At 41.2% G+C, this 14,477-nt stretch overlaps 1 protein-coding gene across 1 annotated transcript in view; it reads right to left on the bottom strand.

Annotated features, from left to right (window-relative positions):
* The window catches only part of LOC308083427 (dynein axonemal heavy chain 11), a gene marked incomplete at both ends in the record, with an annotated part of 121,990 nt that extends 110,830 nt beyond the window's left edge, over nt 1–11,160 (bottom strand). Inside the window, 13 exons of the mRNA XM_080425742.1 lie at nt 365–469; nt 603–809; nt 2,267–2,386; nt 3,149–3,286; nt 4,157–4,273; nt 5,517–5,684; nt 6,159–6,380; nt 6,983–7,194; nt 7,717–7,816; nt 8,121–8,310; nt 9,020–9,213; nt 10,007–10,156; nt 10,939–11,160. Of these exons, the coding sequence (XP_080281868.1) occupies nt 365–469; nt 603–809; nt 2,267–2,386; nt 3,149–3,286; nt 4,157–4,273; nt 5,517–5,684; nt 6,159–6,380; nt 6,983–7,194; nt 7,717–7,816; nt 8,121–8,310; nt 9,020–9,213; nt 10,007–10,156; nt 10,939–11,160 (2,145 nt within the window). The remainder of the gene's footprint in view (nt 1–364; nt 470–602; nt 810–2,266; nt 2,387–3,148; nt 3,287–4,156; nt 4,274–5,516; nt 5,685–6,158; nt 6,381–6,982; nt 7,195–7,716; nt 7,817–8,120; nt 8,311–9,019; nt 9,214–10,006; nt 10,157–10,938) is intronic.
* Between the last annotated feature and the right edge of the window lie 3,317 nt (nt 11,161–14,477).

The following is a 14,477-nucleotide window of genomic DNA, read 5'->3' as shown; positions in this document are numbered from 1 at the left end:
ACGAGCTTGTAGATCTGCTATTTTTGAAAATTTGTGAAAATGTGTGCAAATCTTTCAATATATATATTTTCAAAGCGAACATTTTTAACTCAAATCTTTGCTTCTGGGGGGTCCCTGGAACTAAATATTTTGATGGGGGTCCATGGTCAAATACATATAATTTTGGGGTCCTTGACATGAAAAAGATTGAGCACCACTGATATAGAAACATGTAGAATCGGCTTCAGGTCTCAATGGGTTAAACTAGACAAAAACTAAAACATTTCAGATGACGAAAATATGACTAAATGGAATTTTATTCAAAAAAAAAAAACGGAAATCTAAATTTGCTGTGGAAATCAACACTGCAGTGCCTACTGCCTACCTTCATGAACATCTCTCGGTTCTGGAACACCTCCATGGCGGCAGCCGGGATGTTGGTCTGGTCCAGAGCCTGGATGTATTTGACGTCTCTCAATACCGCGATAAGCTGAGATATAGGAGAAGGCATGGCCGTATAAACACACAGAAATCTAAATGTTTTCTCCTTTAGACCTTCACACCAGGTATAGGGATGAAGTGTGGTATAATAATGACTGTCAGTGTCATGGAAACATTACTACCTCTGGGTTGAAGTTGACAGAGATGAGGCCAGACGAGGTGTTTCTGGAGAGGAGAGGCTGGTCCAGGTTGAAGTGACACACCTGCTCCAGGCCCTGACGCCAGTCAGTGCAGGCGTCCACCTCATAGCGGTCCAAGAGGGTCAATGTGTCCATGTACATGTGGTTCTCCTGCCCCATGTCCACACCCTCCATGTACATGTGGTTCTCCTGCCCCATGTCCACACCCTCCACGGACCTGAACATAAAAAAAGAAACGCACAAAAAACTATTAGCACGTTAATAAAGGGATAGTTCACCCCCAAAATGAAATCGGTCACCCCATGGAGACTTGAATTCATGGATATTTCTTTAGTTTTTGTCGCGTTCCTAAGCCGATAATTTGATGACCGGCAGCGGTTCTGGTAGGAGACACAAAGAGTCTCATTTGTGTCTCCTATCGGAACCGCTGCCTACTGGTTCGCTGGTCATCAAATTATTGGCTTAGGAATGCAACAAAAACTAAAACATATCCATGAATTCAAGTCTCCATGGGGTGACTAATCGATAGATTTTTTTTTTTTGGGGTGAACTATTCCTTTAACTCTTTGACTGCCAGAGTATTTTCATAAAGTACTCCCCCAGTGCCAGCAATTTTCGTGTTTTTTTATTTTTATATTTTGAATTTTTCTCATGAAAATAATTTAAGGGGACATAATGTAAAGACCCAGCACAAATCCGCCACTAGAGTGCAGCACATGACTGCTTGATCAAGTCGTTGGGTCTCTCTCAGCCTTCTTGGTAGATTAGACAAGGAAAAACATGAAAACGGAAGTGACGTCGTCCCAGATTGTTTTGATCGCCAAAATGCCGTCGTGATACACGACGGCGATGACTGATCGTCACCCAGACCATAGATTATAGAAGAGAAACTGTCCGTTTGTCCGTCATACCGTGTGAAAGACCGTTTATTTACCTATTTTGGACGAAAATGACTGGGGAAAAGAATCAAAAACCGGAAACGGAATCCAGGTCATGAAACCGGATGCAGATGTCCGTGAAGTAAGTGGAACTCGAGAATAACATTGAATATTAAGCAGCATAGCGCAATCAGAGATTAAACAATGAACGCGCGTCCAGCGCGTCGAGCGCGTCGACGGCCAACTGGACAAAGTAGCACTTGACGCGTTATCGCGTCGTCCGCAGTCAAAGAGTTAATGCCCCAGACCTGATAGATCAAAGACCTGTCAGGTTTGGTTTGTTGTTTATCTAAGTGTTTGACAGTTTGCTTCCAAATGTCTGTATTATTTATTGAATTATCATGAGACTGGATTGGATTAAGAAACACTGACATAGGCCAATGGTTCTCAATGTAAGGTCCAGGGACCCCCAGGGGTCCTTGAGTGGGTTCGAGGGTGTCCCACAGCTAAATACAGTAGTTAGAGTTACAGACCCGTAAGGGTCAGTTTGGTTCCTGAGTTACAAAAGTTCCATTTAGAATTAAATTAACACTTTGAGGTTGGTAACAGATTGGGATCCCAGAAATAAAATGCATATCAAACTGGGGGTCAAACAAACACTGACGTAGGTGTACGAGTGAAGAAAGTGTCATTGGATCCAAGCTTATCCAAACCATTGTATTTGATCTTTTGATAATACCGTCATGTCAAGAGAGAAGAAATTTGCACCAACGTGTCAAAGAGAAATCTGAGGTTCTCCCACGGAGTCTGAATTCGTTCTCTCAGCGTCTTCGCCCACTTCAGGGCTCCTGATGTGCGCGGCATGTTTCTAGTCAACCCCATGTCCGCCTGTCAACAAGAAGAAGAAAAACAGAATTAGTTCACTTTAGAATAATGCTTCCTATAGTCCATGCCGGCATATTTCCACCCACCATCCGTCCGGGCTAAGATACCGCGACCACAACAACAGATCCCGTGGCAAAAGTGTTAATAAACAAAGGCACCCTGGTTGCTCACTTGGTAGAGCACATAGAAAATTATATTCGGATATAAAAATTCATATTCGATTTATTTGAGACAGGGACAAAAAACAATGTATCAAGTTAAAAAAACAAACAACATATTTTGTATTGGATCCGAGCACTTGATACATTGTTTTCTCACAACAATGTATCAACAATGTATCTCTCACAACAATGTATCTCTCACAACAATGTATCTCTCACAACAATGTATCAACAATGTATCTCTCACAACAATGTATCTCTCACAACAATGTATCAACAATGTATCTCTCACAACAATGTATCTCTCACAACAATGTATCTCTCACAACGCGTCGCGGCGCGTTGTGAGCTTGTAGATCAGCTATTTTCAAACATTTAGATACTTTTACTTTTGGTACTTTAAGTATATTTTGATGCCAATACTTTTGTACTTTTAGTAACATTTTGAACACAGGTCTTTTACTTGTAACAGAGTATTCTACATTGTGGTATTGCTATTTTTACTTAAGTAAAATATTGGAGTACCTTTTCCACCACTGTTTGTAATACAGTACCTGGTGCAGCTGAGACTTATTAAGGAGTTTACATCTCTGTAATACAGTACCTGGTGCAGCTGAGACTTATAAAGGAGTTTACATCTCTCCAGCTCTTCCCTGAAGTACTGCTGCAGAACCAGGTAGTTGGGACTGAAGATCTGCTTGATGTGTCTTCTCTCCAGGAAGGGTCCAGAGATAACCAACAGCTAGAGAATACAGAGTCAGTTCAGGGTCACATGATCTATTTATTAACATCAGTGCAGCTTCATTCTCACATACTGTAGGTGGCCTTGCTGAAGCCTGATTGATATTTGGTTGCGTGCTTACCTGCTTGCATATACTATACACATATCAGTAATATTTGAATGTCTGACCTGTTGGCCTTGTTCTATCTCTATTCTTCTTCCCTTTCCTGAGTTGACAGAGGAGTCTTGTGAGCTTGTAGATCTGCTTTTTTTGGGGGAGGGTGCGTGACACCCACGCACAACTATGTAGTATAACTCATGTTACATGTGTCTTAGCTGTGTCGGTGTCAGATGATTTTAGCTATTTGGGAAATAAATTGTGAAAATGTGTGCAAATCTTTGAATATATTATTTTTGAAGCGACCATTTGTAACTAAAATCTTTGTTTCTGGTGGGGGTCCCTGGAACAAAATATTTTAAAATGGGGGGGGGGGGTATAATTTTGGGTGGTCCTTCACATGGAAAAAGTTAGATTTTTTTTGTTTTGTTTAACTGTTATGATTTAGAAGACATTTGTAGAATCCCCAGAAGTAAAAACCATTTGAGTTAAAAATGTTCACTTTAAAAAACATATATATTCAAAGATTTTCAAGAAAAAAATGTAATAAATAGCAGATCTATCAAGCTCATAGCGTCGCACTCGTGCCACGCTATGAGCTTGTAGATCTGCTATTGTTGAATTGCCAAAGACATCGGACACAGCCAAATGACACAGATGCGTTCCGGATTGAATGGGTTCATGTTAATGTGTGTGTTTGTGAAGTGTTTGTGGGGGCGGCAGGTTGGGTGTTGACACTGGGAGCAGAGTGTGGGTTTCAAACTCTCACTCACCTTAAAGGCTGATTCCAAGCTGCAGCAGTCCTTAAACGCCAGGCAGAGAACAGAGGCAAGGCGGCGCTCAAAGTCCTCAAGCTTCACTTTGAAGTCTGTATAGTCTTTTTCAAAATCCTTTCAACAAAAACCATGAATTCATCAGTATTGAATAACAGTTCAGTTAGCCGATGTAGCTGCAGCCCTGACATTCATACGCATGTGTGAAGTTTTGAGAATTTCTGAAAATGTTTGCCTATAATGACGACCCAAAAACGGGACGCCAGGTTTAAAGGGCTAGGTCACCCCAAAAAAAAGATATATATTTTTTTGCATTCCCAAGCCAATAATTTGATGACCAGCGGACCGGTAGGCAGCGGTTCCGGTAGGAGACACAAAGGAGACTCTTTGTGTCTCCTACCGGAATATTGGCATAGGAATGTGACAAAAACTAAAATATCCATGAATTCAAGTCTCAATGGGGTGACTAATTGATAGAAAAAAACATTTTGGGGGGTGAACGATCCCTTTAAAGTTGTTGTTAACACAATATATGAATGCAAATACATGAATCCACAACAATCGCTCCCCGACAATCGTTTCCGTTCAAGACATTATTTGTTTTGATGATAAGAATGGCGCACATCGGTGATGTGTTGTAGGATTGGTTTGTTAGTATAAGCAGTGTTGTTACTATGCTGGGCAGCTTTTATGAGCACTAACACCCGTCCTGACATGGCCTGGTCATCATCACACACCGTTCATCATGTCACTGAAGCGGTCTTATCTCTGTGTGTCCATCACAATGAATTACAGCTGTCCACTACACTGACCAACACACTGTTAACCAGTGGTGGAAAGTAACTGAGTACATTTACTCAAGTAAATGTACTTAGTCCATGGCAGTCCTTACGAAAAAATACAAAAAGTATGAGATAAGAGGATAACGATACTATACCTCGATATTATGCCATCCTCATCCTGAATTAAAGCAAGTTAACTTAAAACCCTATACTTAGTTGACCGGAGTCCCCCAGAGCTCTATAATAATATGTTTGCCAAAAAAATGGTTCTTCAAGTGGTTAAAGCATTTTAAAGTATATTCTTATCGTCTCTGTCGGGTGGGAAACCTCATATGTCCAAAACTGCTACTTTTCAGGATTCAAATAAATAAATGGCAAAAGTAGCAGATCTACAAGCTCGGAAAGTGTCGCTACATACCGTGTTTTTCAAGCCTGTGGGTCTGCTACTTTGTATGCTTTTTGTGTGACACTGTAGTATGATCAAGTCGGGGCGTTAATTTACGAAAAAAAACTCAAAACGTTAAAATATGGAGATAAAGAGGTTTCTGACCGATACAGCAACGTTATAGAAATATTACCTGAATCTGGTCATCCAGTGGGTTGTATTCTCTTTCCTTAAAGACTTGACAGAGCTGTGTAAACTCAGTGAACATGTGAGCGGCCTGCTGGCTGAACACTCTGCCTTTCAGTCCTCCAAACTCCAGCTTCTCCAACCTCTGGAAGTCCAGCATGGTCTCAAACAAGTCCTAAGAACAAAACATAGACATTTTTGCATTTTTTGTGCAAAACTGTTGTGCGGCTAAGTTTGATATAGGGCTTAAGTGGTACTGGTTAATTAATCGATTTTGTTAATTATGAAATTGAATGAAGAAAAAAATTTTGTATAAATTAATTGATATATGATAATTATGTTGTTGTTGTTGAAAAACACGCTTCTCAATTGTCTATTAATGGGAAAGATAATCAGTAGAATAATTGCTAAGAAGATACATATTTCCAGGAAGCACCAAGGGCTATAACTACAGTATTACTGAAAAGACACAGTTTTAAAAATAAAAAGGTCAAGTGGATGGCAGAGTTCACACTACAACTATAACAAAGACAATGGTGAACGATACAGTTATAGTTATCATTATAATTATCGTGTTTGGTATGAACGGCCCTTTACAGACAAATCTTCAATTAAAAAGCCACTCGTCCGGCTGAAGGGACGACCTCACCTGTATGTGTAGAACACGACCGAGGAAGCGGTCGAAACGTGTGAAAACCAGCGAGGACTGGAAGTCCCAGCAGGGAGCCTGGCTGTTGGCCGGGTTCTTCCTCCTGTATGTGTGGAACGTGTCCCTGAACCGCCTGAAGACTCTCACCACGTTCCTCAGCCTCTCCAGACCTTCCTCTACGTCGTCCTTGAGTATCTGCTCTGCACACAGGTACTCTGAAGCCTGGAGAGAACCATGGTTTTTCAAAGTCATCTGATGCTCAGAGAGACATTGAAAGCGAACTGTTAATAATATTAAGTAATTCAAAAATATTACAACAAGGTAACTAAAAGGTTTAGCGTCTAATGAATTATTACTGGACTTGACCTGCCTTGCTTCATCTGGGTCCTCACCAAGTACACACTGTGACACTATGAACCACATAGGACATGGACATTCAACACGTTCACTGACACACATTACTGTAGATATACCAGTCCACGTAAGAGCAGTGAACAAGGAAAGACTGCTTTCAGTTATTATGCTCCACACAAATGGAAAAACTTCAGGACTCTCTGAAACTGGTGTGATTGGTCTCAATACAGACATTTAGGGTGCTCCTTGAGGACACACTACATAGTGACTGCACCTGTTTCATGTAACACTATGTTTATTTGCATCTGTGATGTTGTATTGTGATTCAAATGTTTATTATTGTTCTTCACTTGTGTATGTGTTGTATATGCTGTTCTCAGGGAGTGCTTGAAAAAGAGAGCTTGATCTCAATGAGCTTCCCTGAATAAACAAAGGAAAGCAGAGATGCCAAGCAGCAGAACAGACCCAACCTGTTGGATGAGAAGGTTGCACAGTTCCTGCAGCAGCACCACGATGCGTGCTGGCGTCCGGTACGCCGGGCAGCGCGTCCACACCAGAGACACCATGTGGAACAGAGCCGGGACGAAGGCCTCCCTACGTGGAAACTCTTCCTTCTCCAGCTGAGACAGATGTGCACGCAGCGGCCGCAGGTGGAGCTCAATGTCCCGGGCTTCTTGTAGCGCTGGGGGTGAATAGTGAGGCATGTTATGGCCACAGTAGTCTCTTGAGACAGTACTGTTGAAAATGCGCAGATTGTAAAGCGGATGTCTTTCCTTCCTCATAACTTCCGTTTTGCTTTTGTAGTTTTGTAGCTAACCACCAAGCTGTCTAGCATGGTGGTTAGCAAAAATGGAAATTCCAAAATATATTTGAAATTATTTTTAGATATATATGTCCTGAACGGAAATGACAAACGGATGACAGCTTCCATTTGTGGCTTTCAGTATGTGTAGTTACAGACTCTATGTAGCATTCCAAGATGGTGGAAGACTTGTCTGGTTTGAGAGACCTATTTTCGGCACGCGACACTGCACCCAAAACCTGAACCTCTCTTTCAATTCCATACAAATTCACCATGCAATTATAAACAAAATGATGTCCTCTTGATAATGCTGCTGCTGTACAAATTGTACATTTAAATAACACATCAACTGATGTACAAAGCCAGTGACTTTGTTTGAATCAGACACCAACATTGTCTTACCATCAAACACGTTGACAATCAGAGTGGTGATAGTTGGGTGATAGCTGCTCTCCACCACCTCCAGGATCTTCACCATCTTCTGAACTATGGGACTCTGAAGCTGAGAATATACGGGTAGCAAAACATTAGCATTCAGTAGAACATCTTCTGAACTATGGGTCTCTGAAACTGAGAACATATAGGTAGCAAAACATTAGCATTCAGTAGAACTTCTTCTGAACTATGGGACTCTGAAGCTGAAAACGTTAGGTAGCAAAACATTAGCATTCAGTAGAACATCTGAACCATGGGACTCTGAAGCAGAGAATGTATAGGTAGCAAAACATTACCATTCAGAAGAACAAAAGTATCATCAAACTCAAACATGGTGTTACTGTTAATCAAGGAATAATAGTGAGCGTTGCCTGTTGGTAGATGTTCTCGATGTTGCTTTTCCTGGACGACCAGAAGTCCAGCTCCGCGTAGGGTCCCGGGTTGCTGCCGGTTCGGAGCAGCTCTGATGAATCTTCCTTCAGAACCTTGTGGATCAGGTGGGTCCAGGTGATGCCCAGGGACTCGATGGTGTGGATCAGTGTCCTGTCATAGCCGTCACACCTCATAGGAAACACAGTACAAAGTCACTGAGAAAGCGGACTTGGGTATAAATCAAATCTTTATGTATTGGTAAAGCATCCAAGAGTTGTACAGATTATAATCGTAGACAACAACAAGACATAAACTTCAGCGGTATGTACCGGTATGTACAGAAAACATTTGGGGGGGGGGGGGGGGGGTCATTTCTGGTGTCAAGCTTAGAAGACTTGTCTACGACCAGTTGCAAATTGCAGACAGGTGCTCTTTTATGGCGGTTTTGAAGGAAGTAAGGAAGAGGCCCAATTTCTTTCCAATATGGCTGCTGTGCATAGGCTAATATGCCCATAGACATAAAGGTAGACGTCTCCTCCGACTCTGGGGCGTCTGTATCGCGGATGCCATGTTAGAGGGGGCAAATCAAACCTGGCCATGGCATCTTTTCCGGGACTTGTCAGAATCTAGTTGTATAAAAATATCCTGGTGTATTTTTATACAACTAGATTCTGCCAAGTCACGGAAAAGATGCGCTGTGATTGGCCAGGAGTCAGGAAGTGTGACCCCTCTAATATGGTGGCCGCGATACAGGTCGCTCCAATGAACTGCAGCGGCCAATGCGGTATCACAGACACCTTGAAGGTGAGAGTTGTTCCTTACAGTTGCATGGTACAGTAATAACTATAGTTGTTCCTTACAGTTGCATGGTACAGTAAGAACTATAGTTGTTCCTTACAGTTGCATGGTACGGTAATAACTGTGGATGTCACATGTCCCCGGGGGGACAGGGAGGACAGTGCGTCCCAGACACTGTCCTCTGACCACGGACGTCTTGTTCCTCATCTTCTCTGCGTGGCGGCTGATGTCCTCGCACATCAGGTTGGGCCACGTCACGTGGTTGGTCTTGGTTGACAGCAGCGGCACACACACCTTAATCGGAAGAGAAATTAGACATAGTTTGTGCAGTAATCATGAAGGCTGAGTGACACATAAACATTACTGACAATGGTCAGCAATTATTCTTTACAGGACAAATTAAGACACATGTTGTATATTACAGTAGATGGATGACAGGTTGGCAGTGGTGGAACATGTACATTTACTCAAGTACTGAATTTAAGTGCATTTTTTTAGGTACTTTTAGTTTAAATGAGTATGTCCATTTTTAAATACTTTATATTTCTACTTCACTACATCTCAAAGGCAAATATTTAACGTTTTGCTCCACTACAAATGCTTTAAAACGTTGATGACAAGTTACTTTGTAGATTTCAATTACAAAATATACTATTTAACTAATTAAGCCGTATTTCAAACCTTGTCTATTCGAGAAAAAAAGCCAATCTACAAGCTGACAACGATTAGCCAGAAATGCGCTGTAAGCTTGTAGAAGATTTTGACTTTTTTTTTTTTTAATGATGGGAGCTCGGGTGGCGCTGCCCACCACCACGGAGGTTGTGGGTTCGAAAAGGGGGTAAAAAATATTGACTACTCAAAAAAACAAACATGAAATGGGACATTCTGCATAATGACTTCTAAAGTTAATTTTACTTTTGGTACTCTACTTGAGTAAAACATCATTGCTTACTTCTTCCATCACTGCAAGGTGTTGAACACATAACAATTACTGACAACAACATGTTTTACAGGACAAATTAGCACACATGTTGTAGCCTTTATTACATTACTAGATGGATGACAGGTTGTAAAGTGATATATTTACCTGTTCTACGGTGTTTGACAGCTGTTGCATTGCTGACTGAGACAACGAGCCAAAAGTCACCAGTTCCCTGCAGTTGTCAGAGTCGAGTGGAACGCCTCTCCTTTTCTTCAGGAGGTAGACGTGCTTGAGTAGAGGAGGAGCAGATGGAACCTAAAAGTTGAAATAAGTTGACAGTTGCTTTTACTTCAGAGGATTCAGGTTTGGCATCAGTCTGGCAGGCTCAAGCAATAACGAGAATACACTGAGTAATGCCAAAGCTAGCCTAATCCAAGGGTTCCAAATTTAAACGTCCCCTCAAAAGAAATCTCATTTGAACTGGGAATCTCCCCCCCCCCCCCACCCTGACAGAACTGGGGATCCCGTCCCCCCGTCCCCTACCCTGACAAGCACTTTGAATTGTACGCATTATTAAAGTGTCATGCTTCCAAGGAAGCCCAGCCCATATTATGGACTTCATACACAACACTTTTCCATGTATCACAAACAATGATCAAACAAATAACCAACTAAAACATACAGGCCAAATGAATAATACAACCTAAAATACAACACCCTTCTTATTATATTTAGTTTGAGAGCTTGTAGATCGGCTATTTTCACGTTTGCCTCTTTCATACGTAATATTTGACAATTTGGCCAATTTGGTATTAAAAAGGTCTTAAAAGTCATTAAATTGTCACTTTATAAATGTGCAGATACTTTGTTTACACTTATACAGTATGTTGGTTTGTTCACTGTTGAGTGAGAAAACAATGTTACACATTAAGCTAATCATCTGTGGACCCCCTCAAAATCATTTGGGGACCACCCCTGGGGGTCTCAACCCCCCAGTTTGGGGAACCACTGGACTAATCAGTGGCACGTTTTGCAAGCATGTGTATGTTGTCACATGTTGACGCGTTCATTAAGGAAAGCTTATAATGTATTCTTACCTCTAGGTGAGCATCCAGAGAGCCGTCTGAAGACAGGGTGAAGAATATGATGTTCTGTCTCTCTAAGAAGTCTGTGATCACAGTCTGAACCTCCTGCTGTGATGTGAGGCTCTGCTCCCATGTCTGGAGCCTCAGTCCCAACAACACACACACTTTACCCCCAATAAACCTCACCCTGGGGTCCTCCACAAAGCATGGCACGGCCTCCTCTGAGTCGGACATTATCAGTATATAGTTATTTTCAGCAACAAAACAGCAATGTTTCTGTGTCAAATAGGACAGTTGTGGGGCCTTTCATAACTCTAGTCTAGAGTCTCCTGCTACTTGTCTCTGTGCTCCCAGCAGCAGGCCAGCTGATGTTGTTAGGGGGCGTTGCAGCGTCGCGTTGCTAGGCGACAGAGACACAGACTCAAGCCCTGATTTGTCTCTATAAATCCGTCTAGCGGCTCCCACTGTTTCCCAAACATGGGTCGGGACCCATCTTTGGGTCGCGGACCAATGTTTATGGGTCACGAGTAAATATCTATATCTCCTACATTAAAAAATAAAATTTGAAAACAAATCTAAAAGATTTAAAAAAGTTTAAAACATGTTTTTTCATCAATTAAAAACAATTCCAACATCTACAAAAGTATTTCATAAATAAAATGAAAAGAAAATCCGTAATTTGCGTAAAATAAATGTTAAAAACGTTTAAGAAGTAGTGAAAATAGGACCCTGCAGGACCCTAGTGAAAATAGCAGATGTACAAGCTCACAACGCGTCGCAGCGCGTTGTGTGAGCTTGTAAATCTGCTATTTTCACTAGTTTGGGTCTAATTTCTCTTTTGGGTCTTGAGTAGCCATGGTTCACATGACGCTTGTATACAAGCTGACAGTCATGTTTCAGGGCTAGGTCTTGAGCTAAAAAGTTTGGGAACCATGGGCTAGCCTACAGACGGTGTTGTTGTCGTCTGTCATGACCGTCATGTATGAACTTCAAAATAGTGTTTGCACTTTCTCCATTTAGAACCCGTACATCTACATAAACGTTCAGAATTCAAATATAAAGTGCTTACCTTATGGCCACGGATGTTAAAATTATGTTCAGGCCCTCAGAAGTACCCGTATCTTCCGTATTGTTCAATAAAAAGCATTTTAATCCAATCGGTGGCCATTTTCTCATAGTTATAATTTATCAGAGTGCAATACACTTCCCAACCGATAGGGTCGCGTAGTCGAAAGCCTTTGGCAAAAATACGGAGAAAATGGCCACCAATCGGATTAAAATACTTTTAATTGAACAATACGGAAGATACGGGTAATTCTGAGCAAACGTACACAATTGTAACATCTGTGGCCATGAGGTAAGCACTTCATATTTGAAATCCGTGTATGTAAATGGAGAACGTGCAAACACCAGGTTGAAGTTCATCCATGACTGTCATGATGTTTCAGAGCTAAAGTAGACTATAAATTAAGTCACACGATGTTCAATCACTGCGAGTTCAAGGCAACTCCAAATTATTAAGTAAAAGTATCAATACCGCAATGTAGAAATACTCTCTCTGTTACAAGTCCGGAAATCAGGTCTGGGAGGCTAGTTTTAGTAGCCTGGTTCCATACCATAGACCCCGCCCACTCGCAGCTTCAGGCTGATAATCAGGTTTTAGCCTAATAATTAACACAATATTTTTTTTTCTCACAGATATTTCCGAAAATATATAAATTAATTTAAGCCTGGAACCAAGCCATCCAGGCTGCTGGTGAATCATAACCATAAAACATTTGATTATGTGTCAAAAACATATTTGAATATTTAATTATATATCATATTGAATGAATATTGGTTTTCTTCTTCTTTTTATTTTATTTTACACAGAACAGATTCACCAGGAGCCTGGATGGCTTGGTTCCAGGCTTAAAATAATTAATATAAATATTTTCAGAAATCTCTATGGGGAAAATGAATGGGGTTTATATCTGTGGCACCACAAAATGGCAGCCACTGATCACTTTATTCTTGTCCCTTCTCCTTTCTGCTGCTTCATTCAATATGTCCACTTCCTCCCTAGCAGGCTGCAGGTGCAATGCAGGTCATCAGTGTGTTGCCAGATTTTGCAAGAGAAACAAGTGGCCACGTGACGTCTATGAAAACAAGCCCAAAAGAAGCAACTAGGCTAAGTTTTACCACTTTACATCAGGTATTTGAAAATAGCAGATCTACAAGCTCACAACGCGCCACATCGTGACATGTTGTGAGCTTCTAGATCTGTTGTTTTCAAAACATATTGGGGAAAAAAAGTACATTTTTTGGAATATTTTTTGAAACATTTAAACACAAATCGTGTATGTGGGTCCCTAGCACAAATATTTTCAGATGGGGGTCCGCACACAAATACATATTAATCTGGGGGAACTTGACAACAGTTGGGAACTACTGGTTTAAAAAAACATTAGGAAGCGAGCCCAAATAAGCAACTACCCCCCCCCCCCTTTTTTTTATTATTGAACACTGACAGAAAAGGGATGAGAGTCTTGGTGAAATACGTTTATTTACAAAGTGCCAAAGAAGTGCCATAATTCATGTGCAAGAGAGAAAAAAGTGTGAGTGTTTCTTTCCTCAGACTATCATCAGCACTTATAGTTTCTTGTTCTGTCACAGTCCATGAATGTTATTGTTCTTTTAATGACGTGTCATTGTGGTGCATACAATTCCATTAAAGATATTAAGGAAAGAAGTCCAGTTCAATAAACCCCATTTAGTTGATTAAAGCCGAAAGGCCACTTTTATTGTTGTTGGAACTAAACCTGTCATTGACAACCTAACAGTATAATATCGTCTTTGTCGGGTGGAAACCTCATATGTCCAAAACTGTTATTTTTCAGGATTCAAATAAAGAAAATAGCAAAAGTAGCAGATCTACAAGCTCAAAACGCGTCGCTTCGCGCCGCGTTTCTAGCTTGCAGATCTGCTACTTTTGATGCTTTTGAGTGACGCTGTAGTATGATCAAGTAGGGCGTTAATTTACGAAGAAAACAAAAGGTTAGAATATGGAGATAAGAGGTTTCTGCGCGACAGCAACAATGTCCTCCTGAAAGTGTAGAAGTATAGATCAACTCAAATAGCACAACGTTTCTCAACGTCTGGTCCGTAGACACTAGGGGGTCCATCTGAGAGGTATTACCAGGGTCCATTTGGTTCAATGTGTAAACTCTCAGAGTTAAATGAACACAGAGGATTTCACAGTGTAGATTACAGGGTCCCAGAGATGTAAAGGGTATCAAATGGGGGTTTGTGACCTAATGAATATCAAACTGAGGTTCTGACATATACAAGGTGTGTCAGTCAGAAAAGTAACAGGACCGTGGCAGCCACACTCATGACTCAATGCTAATTGATTAGCCGCTTATGTCATTGTGTTTCGCAACATCTCACCACTATTCTGCTATATTACAGTGGTTCTCAAAGTGGGGTCCAGGGACCCTCAGGGTTCCTCGACAGTGTTCCAATTGGGCCCTTGGAGGTCTGTAACTCTGAGAGTGTACAAATTGAACCAA

The sequence above is a fragment of the Gymnoscopelus braueri genome (genome assembly GCF_963280865.1).
Source record: "Gymnoscopelus braueri genome assembly, chromosome: 4".
NCBI lineage: Eukaryota > Metazoa > Chordata > Actinopteri > Myctophiformes > Myctophidae > Gymnoscopelus > Gymnoscopelus braueri.
Note: the sequence above shows the minus strand (reverse complement) of the source record. Positions and strands in the feature narration are given on the sequence as shown.